Source organism: Protopterus annectens, chromosome 12.part0 (assembly GCF_019279795.1).
Source record: "Protopterus annectens isolate FY-2018-M chromosome 12.part0, PAN1.0, whole genome shotgun sequence".
In the NCBI taxonomy this organism is placed as follows: domain Eukaryota; kingdom Metazoa; phylum Chordata; order Ceratodontiformes; family Protopteridae; genus Protopterus; species Protopterus annectens.
Window position 1 is genome coordinate 1,296,771,503 of NC_056746.1, and position 15,542 is coordinate 1,296,787,044.

General features: G+C 40.8%; 1 protein-coding gene across 1 annotated transcript in view; it reads left to right on the forward strand.

Moving 5' to 3' along the window:
• Positions 1 to 662: 662 nt before the first annotated feature.
• Positions 663 to 15,542, forward strand: part of ASXL1 (ASXL transcriptional regulator 1) — a gene marked incomplete in the record, with an annotated part of 1,368,406 nt that continues 1,353,526 nt past the window's right edge. Inside the window, 1 exon segment of the mRNA XM_044090352.1 lies at positions 663 to 1,084. Within this exon segment, the coding sequence (XP_043946287.1) occupies positions 1,025 to 1,084 (60 nt within the window).

The following is a 15,542-nucleotide window of genomic DNA, read 5'->3' on the forward strand; positions in this document are numbered from 1 at the left end:
TATACGACATAGGGGTAGCCCACCAGGGTGGGAGACCGGTTCCTGCCTAGTCCCACTCAATTCAAGTTACGAGCCAAGAAGTAAACGAGGCTTAAGGGAGTGCCAACAACCTTACAAAGTATAAAGCATAAATCAAACATTTAAAAATGTAAGGAAATCAGGTTTGTTGGAGCTATAGCACACTTTGAAAAGGAATATACTATTGTAAGTAAATAACCTTAACAAATTATTTACTTACAGAACGGAAGATTAAATAACTTATTTCCTGATAACACACACATTGCACAGTTGCTGTTTTTATTATAAAAATAATTGCACAGTTTCGGTTTTTATTATACAAATAAACGAAATCAACATTTCGGAAAACTGCAAACTTATTTCAGACTTAACGACAACCTAGGAAAGAAAATAAATACATTATCTATAAGTAATTTCATTGCATTTATTTTTAAATAACTGTAACTAATAAAAACTACTTCCGGATTATAGGTAAAACATACTCGTGACGTGATGTAGAACTTGAAGTCTAACTGCGGATTCCGCTTACCTCACAAAAACGATATATGACGGATGTACGTAAAAATTTAAGTAAGATTGCACCTGAACTACAACTCCCAGGACAACTTCGTCCTTGACTTTTTTAAAACTGTTTTTAAAAAAATGCATCAACCAAAAATCGACACGGAATGTGTTTATCTTCCACGCAGTCACTGTCTAGAACAAAATATATTACTGTAGTGCTAGACAACTTTAAAATAAATTTGCAGTCGAGTTGTTTTTTTTTTTTCCCTATTTTTTTTATTTCTGCAGTAGGTGCCCTTTGACCCCGTTGTTATGTCGGGCCGCATTCCTTAGTGATCTTGTAGGCGCGGGGAGGCCCGAATGTTTATTCTCGTCCAGTGGCATAGATCTGTGTCTGGGTGCCTATAGTTTATACCTTCAGCGGTCGCCGTTCTGACCTATTTGACCGCGCCTGTGTTTGTCTTGTGAGCTGTTGGTAATCGCGTAGCAGAAGGGAGGAAAGATGAAGGATAAACAGAAGAGGAAGAAGGAGGATCGCACGTGGGCTGAAGCTGCTCGTATGGTAAGTAAAAACTCGGGGGTCAGGCAGCATGATCTCGGCTTGGAGTATACTTGCCTGCTGGACTTTCATAGGCCTTTCTTAGTGCCTTCCTGTCTACTGCATTCTGCCTCTTTGGAACCCTTTCTGTATTGGTGGGGGTTGGGTGGAAGTGGGCGTTTAGCCTGTTTTTTCCGTAAGGCTGTTAGTTTTTTGATGCAGTGTTAATTTATTATACAAAAAGAGACTTCTGTATTGTATTTAACAGTTAATCTTTATGATCGTGAAGTATGTTTAAATGAATTTGTGCAATAATTGCAGTCTATTGTATGTGGAGATGGTGGCAGAATTGGATTGTATAATTACACTGAGCTTTGTGAGCTGTAACAGAACTGTGTGCATGCATGTACTGGGTGTGTGTCTGCATACATAATGTGCGTGTGTATTGTGTGCATATATAGCGTGTGTGGCAAAATGTGTGTCGTATTACACTGTGTTGTGGTATAGGTTTGCTCTGTGATTAATGGGCACGTTTGTGTTTTTATCTTCATACAGAAACTTTACGTTTTAGTGTTTATTGCCGTACAAATTATCTGACCTAAAAAGTCGGGTGCTGTTCATTGCAACTCTTGATTTTTATTATGAATATATGTAGGGAAAAGGGTTTAGTAAGTAGGACAGATCAGTTGATGAAGAATTAAAATAAGTGGGGGACTGCAGTGGTGTGTGAGAAGACACGTTTAAGAAAATTTGCACAGCACTTTCTTATACTTGTAATATTTTATGTACAGTATAATTGTCTTATTTTGTATGTATGCATGTATGTTATGGTTTGTTTTCACTGGGTGCATCAGTGTTTTTTATCATTCCCAAATAGTGTTCGTGTGTCTGCTTAGTTATATTGCTCAAGTATGTGGTCATGAAGCTGTCTACCCATTAGCACAGACGATTAAAGCTGTTTGATCTGTTACTGTGCTGATTCTTTTAGTCCAAAGTTTGATTACATCTGCCTTCATTTGCCTGTTGTGTGAATCTGAGGATGTTCCATAACCATATAGTGCTGTGGAACTGTTCATAAATTGGGCTAGGCCCCTTAGTGTGAGTCTAATTGTAAGACTTTTGGGTACTGTCATAAAGTGAATTTGCTGATTCTTAGCTGTTTAGAGCACCCCCCCCCCCCAGGCCTTTCAAGTAAATGCGATTCCAATGAGAAGCTAGGAAACTACTCAGAAATTGTGATGTGGTCTTGTTCACCAGATTGTAAATGTATGGTGACAGCATATCAGCTGCTGCTTAAATGTAGTGGAATTTAAAGAATCCATGAGAAACTCTGTTTATTTAATGTGCATATGTATGCATGCTGTAACCAGGCTAATTTTACTGAGTTAAAGGGATCCATTTCAGCCACAGCTTGTAGAGTACAACTTTGAAAAACATATAAAAAATATTTTTTTTTTTGCAAATTTGTAATAAATAAGAAACAAAGGAGTGAATTGTGTAGGTATAACATTAGTGGGACTGAAGACTATGTAAAATGCATCATCACAAAGAAAATGCCAATACACTTGAGTTTTTTACATTTACAAAATTGAAAATATTGAAGATAAGTGATACAGAGAATGTGGAGAGGTAGCAGATGGTGTAAGCAGGTGGGGAGGGATGAGAAAAAGTAAAGATTGGTTATTAGTTTGACGATATTGTAGTTGAGGGCCCCACCAGTTCCTTTCGCGCAGAAGTGGGCGTGTTGCAAATTGAGTGACAAACCCGATCTGCATATTACTTGGGGTTTTCGACAAACTGGCAATAAATTAATTTTTTTTTTTTTTTTACATTTTAGGTAGATTAAAACTCAAAAGTTCAGTTGTGCTGCAACACCCTGTAATACTTAAAGACTTAACCCCACAACTGAGTGAAAGAAAGAAGAAGCGATTACCTGGCACTTGCTCACTAAAGCAATTATATAAGTCAGCACTAAAAAATTAAAAGCACTACACCCTCACAAACTCCCCTTGAGTACCTTGTTCCCCCATTGGCCCTTTTTTTCAGTTATAAAGGAATTCCCAATACTATTCTAGCATGTCCAAAGGTCAGTTGCCAATCTCCTCTCCGGTCCAGCTGGTGAATCTGGGAATCTTGACGCAATGTTACAACTGCCTCATGTACACAGACAACCCTCTCCTCCTCCCAACAAATTCCAACACATGTTAGAGATGCAACCATATAGCCAAACCGGAGGCTAAGCTCTCTCAACTCAGTACTGGCATAACCAGTCAGGAGGAGAAGGAAACCACACTCACTACAATTCCAGTCTCACATAGACCTACCACGACAGCAAACCAAACACATAAACACACAAAAACATACTTGGAGGCTCTAAATAAAAATCTGCCTAAGCAGCAGAGACCTCCAAAGCAGACACCCAAGCAACCGCTACCCCAAAACAAAACACATGCAACACATAGCTCACAAAGCCAGTGTGCCGAACAGTCACAGCCCTTAAGGCTAAACAACACACCTGATACACTTGTAATAGGTGACTCTATCGTCAGGCACACTGACGTCCCACTCACCAGGCTGAAGGTCAAGGTGAGCTGCCTGTCAGGCGCTAGGATCCGCCACATAACACAAGCACTCAGGTCACTCCAAGGCAAGTACAAATATGACTCGGTCATTGTCCATGCTGGTGTGAATGACCTGAGACGTACCTCCCTGGACTACATGAAAAGAGACAGAGGAGCTCTCTGAGCATGTAGCCCAGCCGGTATGACCCTGACCTTGAGTAGCATCTTACCCTCACCAAGAATGATGCCACAATATGAAGACAAGATGATCAATTTCAACAATTGGCTTAAGTATTGGTGTCATTCAAAGGGGGATCCAATGCCGGTCAGCCTGGGATGACATGCTCGACAAGCCACGATGCTTCGCTAGGGACGGCTTGCACCTGTCACCCCTGGGCTTTCGGATATTGGCAAAGACTCTTGCTTCCCCCATAGTGCCTTTTTTAGGCAAGGCTCAAAAGACAAACCCACCTCCATAGGTATCACAAGGGATAAGAAACTAAGAGTAATGCTACTCAACGCCAGAAGTCTAAACCTGGGGCTCCCTTCACTCTGGAATAAAATCCCAGTACAGGTTAGGCAAATTCCCTCTGACTCTCTTCAAGAGGAATCTTGATGAGTGGATGGGAGATCGTAGGTTTACCCCGGGTATCACTTCTGTGTCACTGTTAGACAGAGGCACAGTATACTAACCTCGAAAAAGGGCATAGCAAAATTAATTTAAAATGTGTGGCGAAAGCCAAACACACTCTGGCTAGGCTTATAAATGCCCTAGGGCAGATAGCCTAGTATGAACCTATGAACCTATGAACTTCCGTTACGACTGCGTGCTGTACTGACAGCACATAACCGTTCAGTGTCAATATGAGATTTTGGTGACTGTTTGGCTATAAAAGCACTGTGACAACGGAAACACTTTAGTTTAAATAAGAAGCTATTACGTTGTATCAAATCCATAATTTTGCAGTTGGCAGTCCTCTTAAGAAACTGAAATAACCCAAGATCTAGAGAGTGTTTTTTTTTTTCTTTTTTTTTTTTTTTAACGTTGGTTCACGCCATACGTAATTTACTTTCAGTTTACTGTTATATTTACTGCCCTATTACACCGTCAAGTGCACTTTTTTCCTTTGGTTGTACATTGGGAGGGAATGCATATTCATGAATGACATATCACGGGGTGGGTTTTGGGCGTGGCTTGCTACTGCGCATCTGGTGAGGCCCTCAACTACAGTATCGCCATTAGTTTTATGGGGTCGAATCTTAAGTTAATTAGGAACTGCATCTTGACCATTTTACCAGTAATGGGACAGAGTGGCCTGACCAAGCATTTTACATTTGTCAACACTTTTTTCAGGCTCTAAAGACAGAAGTATGAGCAAAGTTTATTAGCCCATGGAAAGGGGTTATGAGCTGGAGTTATGTATGTTGTTATAGCCTGATATTTTGAAGTTAAAACTGGTTTGATGTCATTATTATGAGGATCTTAAGTATATACTATCTTTATCTTGCACGTTTGTTGGCCTTTCCCCTAGGTCGTCCCACTTTATTATTAACCTTCAGGCTAATGCCCCTCCTAGACTACCTGCCCGCTTCTCTGTTTTTTTCCCCTCCCCTTTCCCACCTCTTATCCTTTCTAAATCTATAAAGCCTTCTTGCCCCGCAAGGCGCCATCTTTAAGAACAGGAATCTACCCCCTGGCTGCTCGGTGTACCTGGCCCCGGCGTTCTTGATTCTGTAAGCTACATTCTGCTGTTTTTGTTTCAGTGCTTTGCACAGGCTAATTTTAAACTGCTCTGCGTTTTGGCTGGGTTCATTATTTTTGGTCCTAAATGTCTAATTTGTGATAGAACATGTTTTGTGGAATGCATTGTGGAAACGCTTCATTTGTAAGCTGAGAGGACCGCATGCAATTGTAGCAAGCTATCCCACTTCTGTTTACACTGAGTCTCCCACAGGTAACCACTCCAATTAAGGATTGTACTAGTAGTTGCGGTTCTCTTATTTTACTTTATATATCTAGCACAGAGCCATATTCCCTCTAGGGTCAAACCCTGTTTATTTCTAAACTGCGATAGCATTTCAAGACACGAGCATGTTAGCTAGTGATAGCATTCTTCCACACATCTCCTTCGAGGATATCTACTTTTTCTCTCTTTAAAGTTAATTTAACCTTAGGCTCTAGCTGTTACACTGAACCGCAACGCCCTAAGCACAAAGCTTCTTGGTAACTGCACGCCAAGGGTCGTCTCTCACAACTGATACCAGGTACTGATTACCTGTGTGGAGATTGAAGTGTTCAGTAAAGGTGAACGGAACTCTTTTTGATATAATAGATGTCTCCCAGCGCTGTGTACTTCCCCTCCCTTAATATCAGGAGCTGGGCACATTTTACTTAACTCTGACCAGAGAATAGTCGGGGCATTATCAGACTTAAAATTAGCGCTGTTTCATTTACATTGCCTGGGGCAGCGAGGCAGCTGAACAGCGCCTCAGACCACTTTTTTTTTTTTTTTTCCCCAGTGGTGATGCTAGCCTAAACCCCCATACGGAATCAACGAGCTGTTGCTTCCCTATCTGTTCCCATTAACTCATGCAGAGCTATTACTTAAGTGGTGAAGTGCTTGCGGCACCCCAGACTTACATGAGCGGTGATACATGCTGCTGGCGTTTGCTTTTTATTGTAACATCCTGACTCATTTTAACAATTTATACATAGTTTTCTTCTATGAAATGTGGAAAATGTTTACTAAACGCTAAAGCTATTTTATCTACCTATACTAGTGTTGTTGCTTTAAGATACAATTTGAATGTAACAGCTCAGGGGTTGCTACCATCTGAACCTTAGGTTGCAAATAGACACAGAGCTCACTGATTATTACATCTTACCTAGTAGATCATAGATGTACATGTAAAAGACAGTCTTAGCTTGGCTAATTTAGTGATATTAGACTGTATTAACCTACTGGATCACTGTCCGATCTCTTGTATGTTAAAAAGTACTACTCCCTCTCTCGTTCAGATACAGTTGCTTGGACTTGCAAATTGCCTTATTTTTTAACTTTAAATTGTAAATGTGTAGTTATTTTGAAGTATGATACTGTGTTCACTACCCTAATTTCTGTGTAAACGGCTGTTTTTCTTACCCCTGCTTTTTGTCTCTTCTCCCTACCATCCCTAGGTCTAACTCAACTTTCCTACACTAGAATTTGAGAGTCTACCTGGTGAAAAGACCCCTGCACACTTTAAAAAAACATGTAAACTTCACAGAATTTATCTTGCCGTTCTGATCAAGAACCCTGCTACCAAAGTAAGCGCTAACCAAATCCAATGATAAAGACTGTATTTGCCTTGTAACCAGTGCATTCTTTCAAGTGTGCTACCCTGCCAGAATACCCCAGCAGCCATACCCCCCACTCTACCCCTTTATAGTTATACTCTTCGATCCTGGCACTATCTCCTTTAACTGAATATAAAGCCTTTCCTTCCTTTTTACCCATGTCCCTGTTCTCCAGTCCTTGGCTGTAAATATAGTTTTGCCCACTAGGTGGCACTCTACACTAAGCCAGCTCCTACTTCACCCATCTGCTCTCCCTGAATTGAAATGAAACTGAAATAGTGATCTAGTTCCTAAACTTACAAGGAAGCCTAAGGAAACTGGTACTGCCCAGTCTTGGAGCCCCTTCCAAGCCCTCTTTTTCCCACTCAAATTACTTTACTACACACGTGCCTTCTGGTGTCCAGTACTATCACTACCAACAGTCTCTAACCCACATTACTTACCTGTATCAAATGAAACTTGCACTGTAGTCAGCTACTCAGATTGGTTTTGCTGATATCTCTTCACTTGCTTGTCTCTACCAGCTCCGTTTGCCCTTCGGGCTCACTCCGCTACCCTACCCTGCCCCCAATTCTCACCCGCCCACACTACTCCTAGACTTATACTTCCCTAACCACTCCCACCACTTTTTCCTCTCCAGTCACACTTCACCCCTCCCCTTTCTTGTCATCACTTCCTAGCCATACACATTTTCCCCTCCCCTTTTTTCAATACCAAAACCTATCCACCTGTGCTAATTCAACTCACTCAACCTCTCCCATCTTCCTGTTTGTATTTCCAATTGTACTTCCCTTCTTCTCCTACTTAATCCTCCTTAGCACTATGCCTCATCTACTTGGCTCTTCTTATTTTAAACATACACTCCTTTTCTCTGTTTTCCCTCTCCTTTTCGTACCCTACCTCCTAACCTCATATGAACATCTTAGCCTGAAAGATCCACACTCCCTCAATCTACACATGTACTCACCTACCCAAAACACTTTCCAACCTTTCTCTAACATAATCTCTGCTCCTTCCTACCTTCATGCAAAGTTTCACAGAAAGTTCCACATCTCCTACTACAATCAGGTTAACAAAACATCCTTTCAGCTCTTCACCAAATCCTCAGACCTAATAAAAACACTTCTCCTCTCCCTTCTAGCAGGTGATGTTCATCTAAACCGTGGCCCTAACAACTATGCTACTCAAAAACCCTCAAGCTCCCCTCCCTCTAGCCTTGACCTACCCTCTAAACCCCCTAACTCTCTTTCCATAGCTCACCTTAACATCTGCAGCATTAATAATAAAATCGCTCTCCTCCATGCACCACTAGACATACATGCTTTTGACATTCTGTGCCCATCAGAAACCTGGCTCAAACCTACTACCCTCGACAATGAAATTACCCCCCCTGGCTGCAATATCCTCAGACTAGATCGTATAGCTAAAAAGGGTGGAGGGATAGCTATTCTATACAAAACAGGCATGCAAATTGCTATCAATCATGAACATCCGCCCTCCATAAGTAATGCTGAAATCTTTATCTCAAAGCTGCAACTTAATACACACAAAGCCATAAATATAATCTGCACCTATCTTCCCCCTGGAAATAATATTAGTTCCCTAGAAGAGATCCTTAGCTGGCTTTCAACCCAATTGCCACAAGAAACCATAATGCTAGGTGATGTTAATATAGACTAGAAAAACTGTAACTCTGCAGACCCTCCTAAATCTTCACGACTTCTCACAAACCATTCAAACCCCAACCAGAACTAACAAAACTAACAACAAAGAAAGCATAAAGTTCTGGGCTGGCATAAACTCTCTCCTAAAGCCTGGCCACAATGACACCCCACACCCCCTAGGCACCTCCAAAAACAACTCAAAACAAACTGCTGATGCCTTCAATACTTTCTTCACTGAAACTGTCCAGGCTTTAGCTAACCAACTAGCCCCTAATACCTCCTCTCAGCCCCTCCTACTAACACTTCCATTCCCACCTTTCAACTGCAACCTGTACCCACTTCACTTATTCATTCTCTTCTCCACAAACTTAAAATATCCTCGCCTTCTGCTGACCTTTTACCAGCTCAGTATCTAAAAATTGCAGCCTATCCCATTTCCATCCTGATTAATAGAACCATTGTAGAAGGCTGCATTCCTTCACTTTGGAAAATTTCACATATTCCCCTGCATAAAGGAGGGATCTCTACAGAACTCTCAAACTACCGTCCCATAGCTTTACTCTCCCCCTAGCTAAAATCATGGAGAAATGCATCCAAAAACAACTTCTTAAGCACCTATTAAAACCACAACCTACTAGCCGACTGTCAACATGACTTCAGACATTACCACAGCACCACCTCAGCCCTTCTTTCATTTACTGACTGTATCAACAAAAACCGGAACAATAACCTACTGATCTCTGCTCTCTTTATTGACCTATCCAAATCTTTTGATATGGTCAACCACCAGATAGTATTAAACTTACTTAAAACTTTTGCTCTTGACTCTAGTGCAATAAAATGGTTCAAATCATATCTTCTTAACAGACAACAGGCAGTGCACTGGGAAAACAGCTTATCCAACCTACTACCTATTGCCCTAGGTGTCCCCCAAGGATCATTACTGGGCCCCCTTCTGTTCTCAGTCTTCATCAATGACCTACATACCACTCTGTCCTCTACTACCTGTGTACACTATGCTGATGATTCTACTTTGATTTGTTCTGCCACACCCCCCTCTGAATTACACTCCATTACTCAACAGACTTTTCAAAATGTTGAAAAATGGTTCTTAAACCCCAAGAAAACCAAACTATTACTTTTCTCCCCACCCGAAAATCTTCTCCACTCAATTTCTCTGTCTTCTCTAATAATGGCACCTACATATCTCCTGACCCCTCCACCAAGCTCCTCTGAGTAGAAATAGACAACAACCTGTGCTTTGACTCGCACATTTAACAACACAATAAAACTAGTCAACAGAAAACTAGGCTCCTTGTTCAAAATTAAACCATTTCTTACACTACTTGAAAGAACTTCCATAGCATGTACCCATTTGATTTCTACCATACTGTACGCCTCCTCTATCTATACAAATCTGTCCAAAACTAACTGGTGCCTACAACAGTATTGCCAGATTTGCCACTGGCTCTACCTTTAGAACTCGCCACTGCCAAAACTTAAAACTGGGATGGCTAGAACTACAAAATCTCATCTTATTTCACCATCTCTCTTTAGCCCATAAAATCCTTTACAAACCTACCAGCACCCCTATATTCACGACTCTCAGCCCTTATTGTACTCTCAAAAGTCTGTGTTCCTCTAACAAACTTCGAAAATCTACCTGCAAATCCAACAACTTAGCAGGCGAGTCCTTGTTCTCCAACACAATTGGAAAAGCCTAGAACTCCCTTCCGTCCAACCTCACTGCTCTCTCCACTCTTCCCAGCTTCAAATCCCAACTCCAAACTCACCTCCTAACTCACTGGCTCTGCCGCTGCTCTAACCCTGACTAGATACCATTCTGCTTCTAGAAATCTCACTTATCTTGCTTCACTTATCTTGCTTCTAATCTTATCAAAAATGTACTACTAATTTCAGTTTTGCGTTTTTCCCTTTAATGTTCTTATTTTTGCTTATTGTAGACACTGTAAACAAACATTTTTCGTCTCTGAACTGTACATGTAACTTTTTTTTTACTATTAAATGCTTTTAATGAATAATGCTCATTGTTTATTGTACCTCACTTGGAGCTTTTCTCCCCGGGCCTCTGCTGAAAATGGACATAAATTTGTTGGACCAGCCCGGTCAACAAATGTAAAATAAAATAAAAACATAAATAAAGGTAAGAGGAGAGATGGGCCTTTTGCAGTGCACTTTTATTGAATGTGATTGTGCTGTGTTTTACATGTAAGAAGCTTCTATGCTTATTAGTTTGTGTGTACACAAATATTACTAAATCAAATCATAATACATTGACTAAAAATATGATCCCAACACTGCTCAGTTCCATCAAATTCCCTCAAGTATAAAACTGTTAAAATCTGTGTTTTTGTTGGGGGGGGGGGCAATACCCACACTCTTGCAACATTTAAATATACCAACTTTGCAATCCCACAATATTAGGTGTTAAATTCCATTTATCCGCCGTCTACCTTTGGGTACGAGGTGTGCTTTCTTTCCAAGTTTGCAGTGTAGGTGAAAGGAACATTACCATGCATACAGGATAAGGATCTGATAAGATTTAGCTGTAATTCTCTTTTGAGGGATCCCAGTGCTGAAGCTATTTCCTAATACTCCCACATAAAGATTTGTATTGATAAGGCAGTCCCCATCTGCATTAAATATAGTGAATAGTTTACAAATACAGCCCCCTATGGTGGGGCACACATGTAAATAAATTGTATAACAAGTAGAAGAAGTTTACTTGGTTCTTCCATACAGGTCTTGTTATACTTAAGAGCACACTTAAGCAAGTCAGTAAAGTACTTAAAGAAACCATTAAAACATTCAGAGTTGAGTATGAACTTTAAATGGCCACTAAAACCAAAAATAACTTGCTGACAGTTAAAGAAGGAACACCTGATTATGTTTGGAATTAGTCCCAAGTAATACTGCACACTCTGATCCAGCAGAAGTAGCTTGTGTTCTAGCTGACAAATTTAGTTAAATTTTACTGTGCACACAGATCTAGCTATTGCTTGGATTCCACAGTCCCAGCCACCTATTTACTTCTGAGATGAGTGAGAGAACTTCTTGTAAAGTTAAGAAAACCCCACCTGTGTCCACTGATAGCGTGCTAGCTTGCCTGATTCGGTGCCAGATGTGGCCCAAACCTTACTTTAATCATGGCCTGTCTAATGGTTGTTTTCTAGGTTTCAAGAAAGTAGTCCTTACACAAGGGTGGCCCAACTGTGGACTTGGTAACTGTAGACCCATTAGTGTCAATAACTTCATATGTAAAGCTATATATTTATTATTTTTGACCTAATTAATCTGGACATTGAAAGCCTGTTAAATCTTGTATCCTCATCAATTTGACTTTGTCAAAGAAAGTTCTACTTCAGTTTCTTTGAGAAAGAAGCCAAAACTGTATTTGGTGGTTAGGTGGTGCACACAGCATGTCTGGATCTGACCAAGGCCTTTGGCACCAGCGGTGTTCTGCATGCAGGCATTATTGTCAGACTTTAATGTAAATATTCTTACATTGTTTGACAGAACCTGTGTGTTTAAAGCTGTATTTGACACTTTTTTTTTTTTTTTGAAAGTAAAAAAAAAAAAAAGTTGCAGAACAAATGCCACTCGAATACTTTTATTATAATCAACCGTTAAATAAGGTGCAATGTGAAAAGTTCATATCCCCACCTCTGGAATAAACTCCCACTGTATGTTGAGCAGAGGACGGCACTTTGCTACCTTCACAGTAAACCTAGATAATTGGAAGGGCAGCCTCAGATTCCCTCTTTTTCTCTCCTTGAGACTGGAAGGAACTTCTTCATATGGGATTGGGCTGTGTTGGTAATGGTGTGCAGACTGACTGCTTAGTACTTGCCTATGATAAAGAAACTAATGTTATAATGTTTGAAGTTGGGGACTTTACATGCTGCTAACAAAATTTTCCAGTTGACTGAAGGTTACAAGGCAGCACTGGCCAAGATGTTTTGACAGTGTGATTGAAAAGGATAATTTTCAAATAACATTGGATGGTAACTTTTTTTTTCTTCTTCTTCTATGATGATCCGATGGCCTTGTGAAATTGCTTAGTCTGCAACCTGGTATCTGCCTCCGTTCTGAGGCAGCAATGTTGATGTGGTCAGCAGTTGGAGTAAATTTGTGAGCGCCCATACAGTCTTTATGGATTGTATTGGTTTTAAGTTAACCAAAGAAAAGAAAAACTTAAATACAAAGGTAGTTTGGACTGACTGACTGGCTTTAGGGTTTAATTCATGAGATGGAGAGTTGTTGTTGGTTCTCTCCTGGAAGCTATTGGAAGTGGCAAGCTCCCAAATGAGTGAAAAACGATTGGCACATTTAGCTTGCTGGGCTGTGCTCACGAGGAATGTAGCAGTGACATTAACCAATAAAATAGGTATAAAGCCTGTTTGCATGAGATATATGTATGCATGATTCAGTATTCTATATCGAATCATTTATACTACATTTTGTTTTATTCTAACACTATACGCAAATCTAATATTTGTTAAAAGAAAGTACACCCAGTGTTTTTGCAGGGTAGGAAGCCCCCCCCTGCACTTCCTAACAGTTACAAGTAGTTAGCCCTAAGTTTACACAGCATGGGGGGGGGGGTCATAGGATGAATTCCTTACCTGACTGTCACCTGATCTCAGCAAAGCCACTGTTGGTGCAATTCACTGGCAGTATAAGTGAAAGATACAAATGTTGCGATGATCATCATGTTGATCTCTGCTGCAGTGGTCTTAGCTGTATGTGTTCTGCCCTGCCAAAGGTTTAACAGTCAGCCAGCTTCCAAAGATTTATGGAACACGTCAAACTGCCAGGCAACTCAAGCTAACTTTTGGGTCTAGCAGTACTCCCTCCTCTGTTAATTCAGTTTTATATAAGGCTTCAGTTGGTTATCCATATGAGAGCCTTGACCGTGTATGGCTGACTGGAATAAATTTGTGCTTCAAGTGTATGCAAACTAGCTTTATTGTAGTCTAAGGTTAGGTAAGGAATATATGTATTGGGGTGTGTGTGTGTGTGTGTGTGTGTGTGTCGTGTATTGTCAGTGTTATGGGAAGGTTTTTATTAAGGTAAGGTTAGGGTTGGGAGAAGGGGGTGTTTAGGGTTGGCACCTATTACTAAGGTGGTGCAGGAGCAGCGAAGCCTGGTTTTCATCTGGAAGATTTCCTTAATATCTTCAGTTTTCTTGAAGAGATCTTTTTGCGTTTTCCATCATCTTTTATACCAGTTCTTCACACTATTCATTTTCAAGATACTCCTTGAGCATTATGCTAGTCTGTATAATTCTGTGTTCAGTTTACCCCCCACTTCCCATGTCTTTTCTGTCAACTGCATACATCCTTCACAGAGAGGTGATTTGCCTCAGTCTTCTTTCTTTCGGAAATATTTTTTGTTGCAGTCTCTTGGACAACTATCTTGAACAGCTTTGGTGCTGGACAAAGCTTTAAGACTTTCATCCTTTCAGAAAAGTCAAGTTTCCACAGTTATTTTATAGAGCATATTGAGGATTGTAGTGTATGGTAAAAGCTGGCCATTTATAAATTGGAATGGTATGCTGTAAGCAGAGCTATGAAGCAGGTCTACCACTGGTTTACTGTTTGTGATTGCACCATAAGCACCGACCGACCAGTGCAGCAATTATTGATGTCATATGTTGTAGACCTTGTTGTGCACATATCCATCTCAATGTTCATCATATTGATCACTACTGCCGTAGATGTTCCTGTATTGGTTATATCTTGCCAAGGATTTAACAGCTGCACAACTTCCAAAACTTCAAGGCACGTTCCATGTGCCAAAATTCAGACAACTTGAGCTGAGTAAAATACAAGTTTGGATGTCAAGCTCTCCAGTGCTTTACTGCTGCCAAAGAGTATGCTTCTCTAAGGCTTTCAAGAGTCGATGGTGGGCTTAGTTCTGTTCCTTTGCTGGGTATTTTACATTTGTTCTGTCGATTCTCCTTGTAAACTAGTTTTGATAAGAGGAGGGATGCCTCTTTTTCATAGGTTCATAGGTAGATACTAGGCTATTGGCCCTAGGGCCTATGTAAGCCTAGCCAAACGGTACTCTGGCTTTTGCCACCCAGGAAAATTATTTTCTTGTGCCCCTGTCAAGCAGAGCCACAGAAGTGATCCCCAGGGTGAATTTCCTGTTACCCGTCCAATCATCAAGATTTTTCTTGAGTGCTAATGAGGAGCTCTGTTTGACATAGATAGGTAGCCTGTTCCAGAGTATGGGAAGTCTCTGGGACAGGAATCTATCCCTCCAGCATGTTCTGTTTATTGTGGTGACAAGGTTTAGGTCCCTAGAGTGTGTAGCTCGGAGGGATTGGGATTTCTTTAAGTGGAGCATGTCCAATAGCTCTGGGTTTGACATAGCTTTGTATGTTAGGCAGAGATCGCCTCTGAGTAGGCGATATGCGACGGAGTAAAGCTGGAGTTTTTTGAGACAGTCGGCGTAAGGCATCTGTTTGAGGCCAGTAATCCTCTTTGTGAGGTATTTTTGTGGCCTTTCCAGTTGTTGTAGATGTCTTGTGAGGTACATACCAAAAGGGGCGTTGTACTCTATAATGGGTCTATCGAGTGATGAGTAGAGAGGAACAATGACCTCTTTTTTTCCTGGATGAGAATCCTTTTGTGATGAGGTGTGCCACGTAGAAGGATTTCCTGACCACTGTGGCGATGTGATTATCAAAGGAGAGACTACTGTCCACCTGTGTCCCAAGGTCTCTTATCACACTTTCGGTGTTAAGTAGACTACCGCCTATGTGGTAGTTCATGGATACTGAAGAGTTTCAAGATTCTGAAGGTGAACAAATACAGGGTTTTCTTCCTTTAGGGTGCTCTTCCTCTGAGAGCGTTTCTAGAATGTTAGTTTTTTAAGTGGGAGAACAGTGA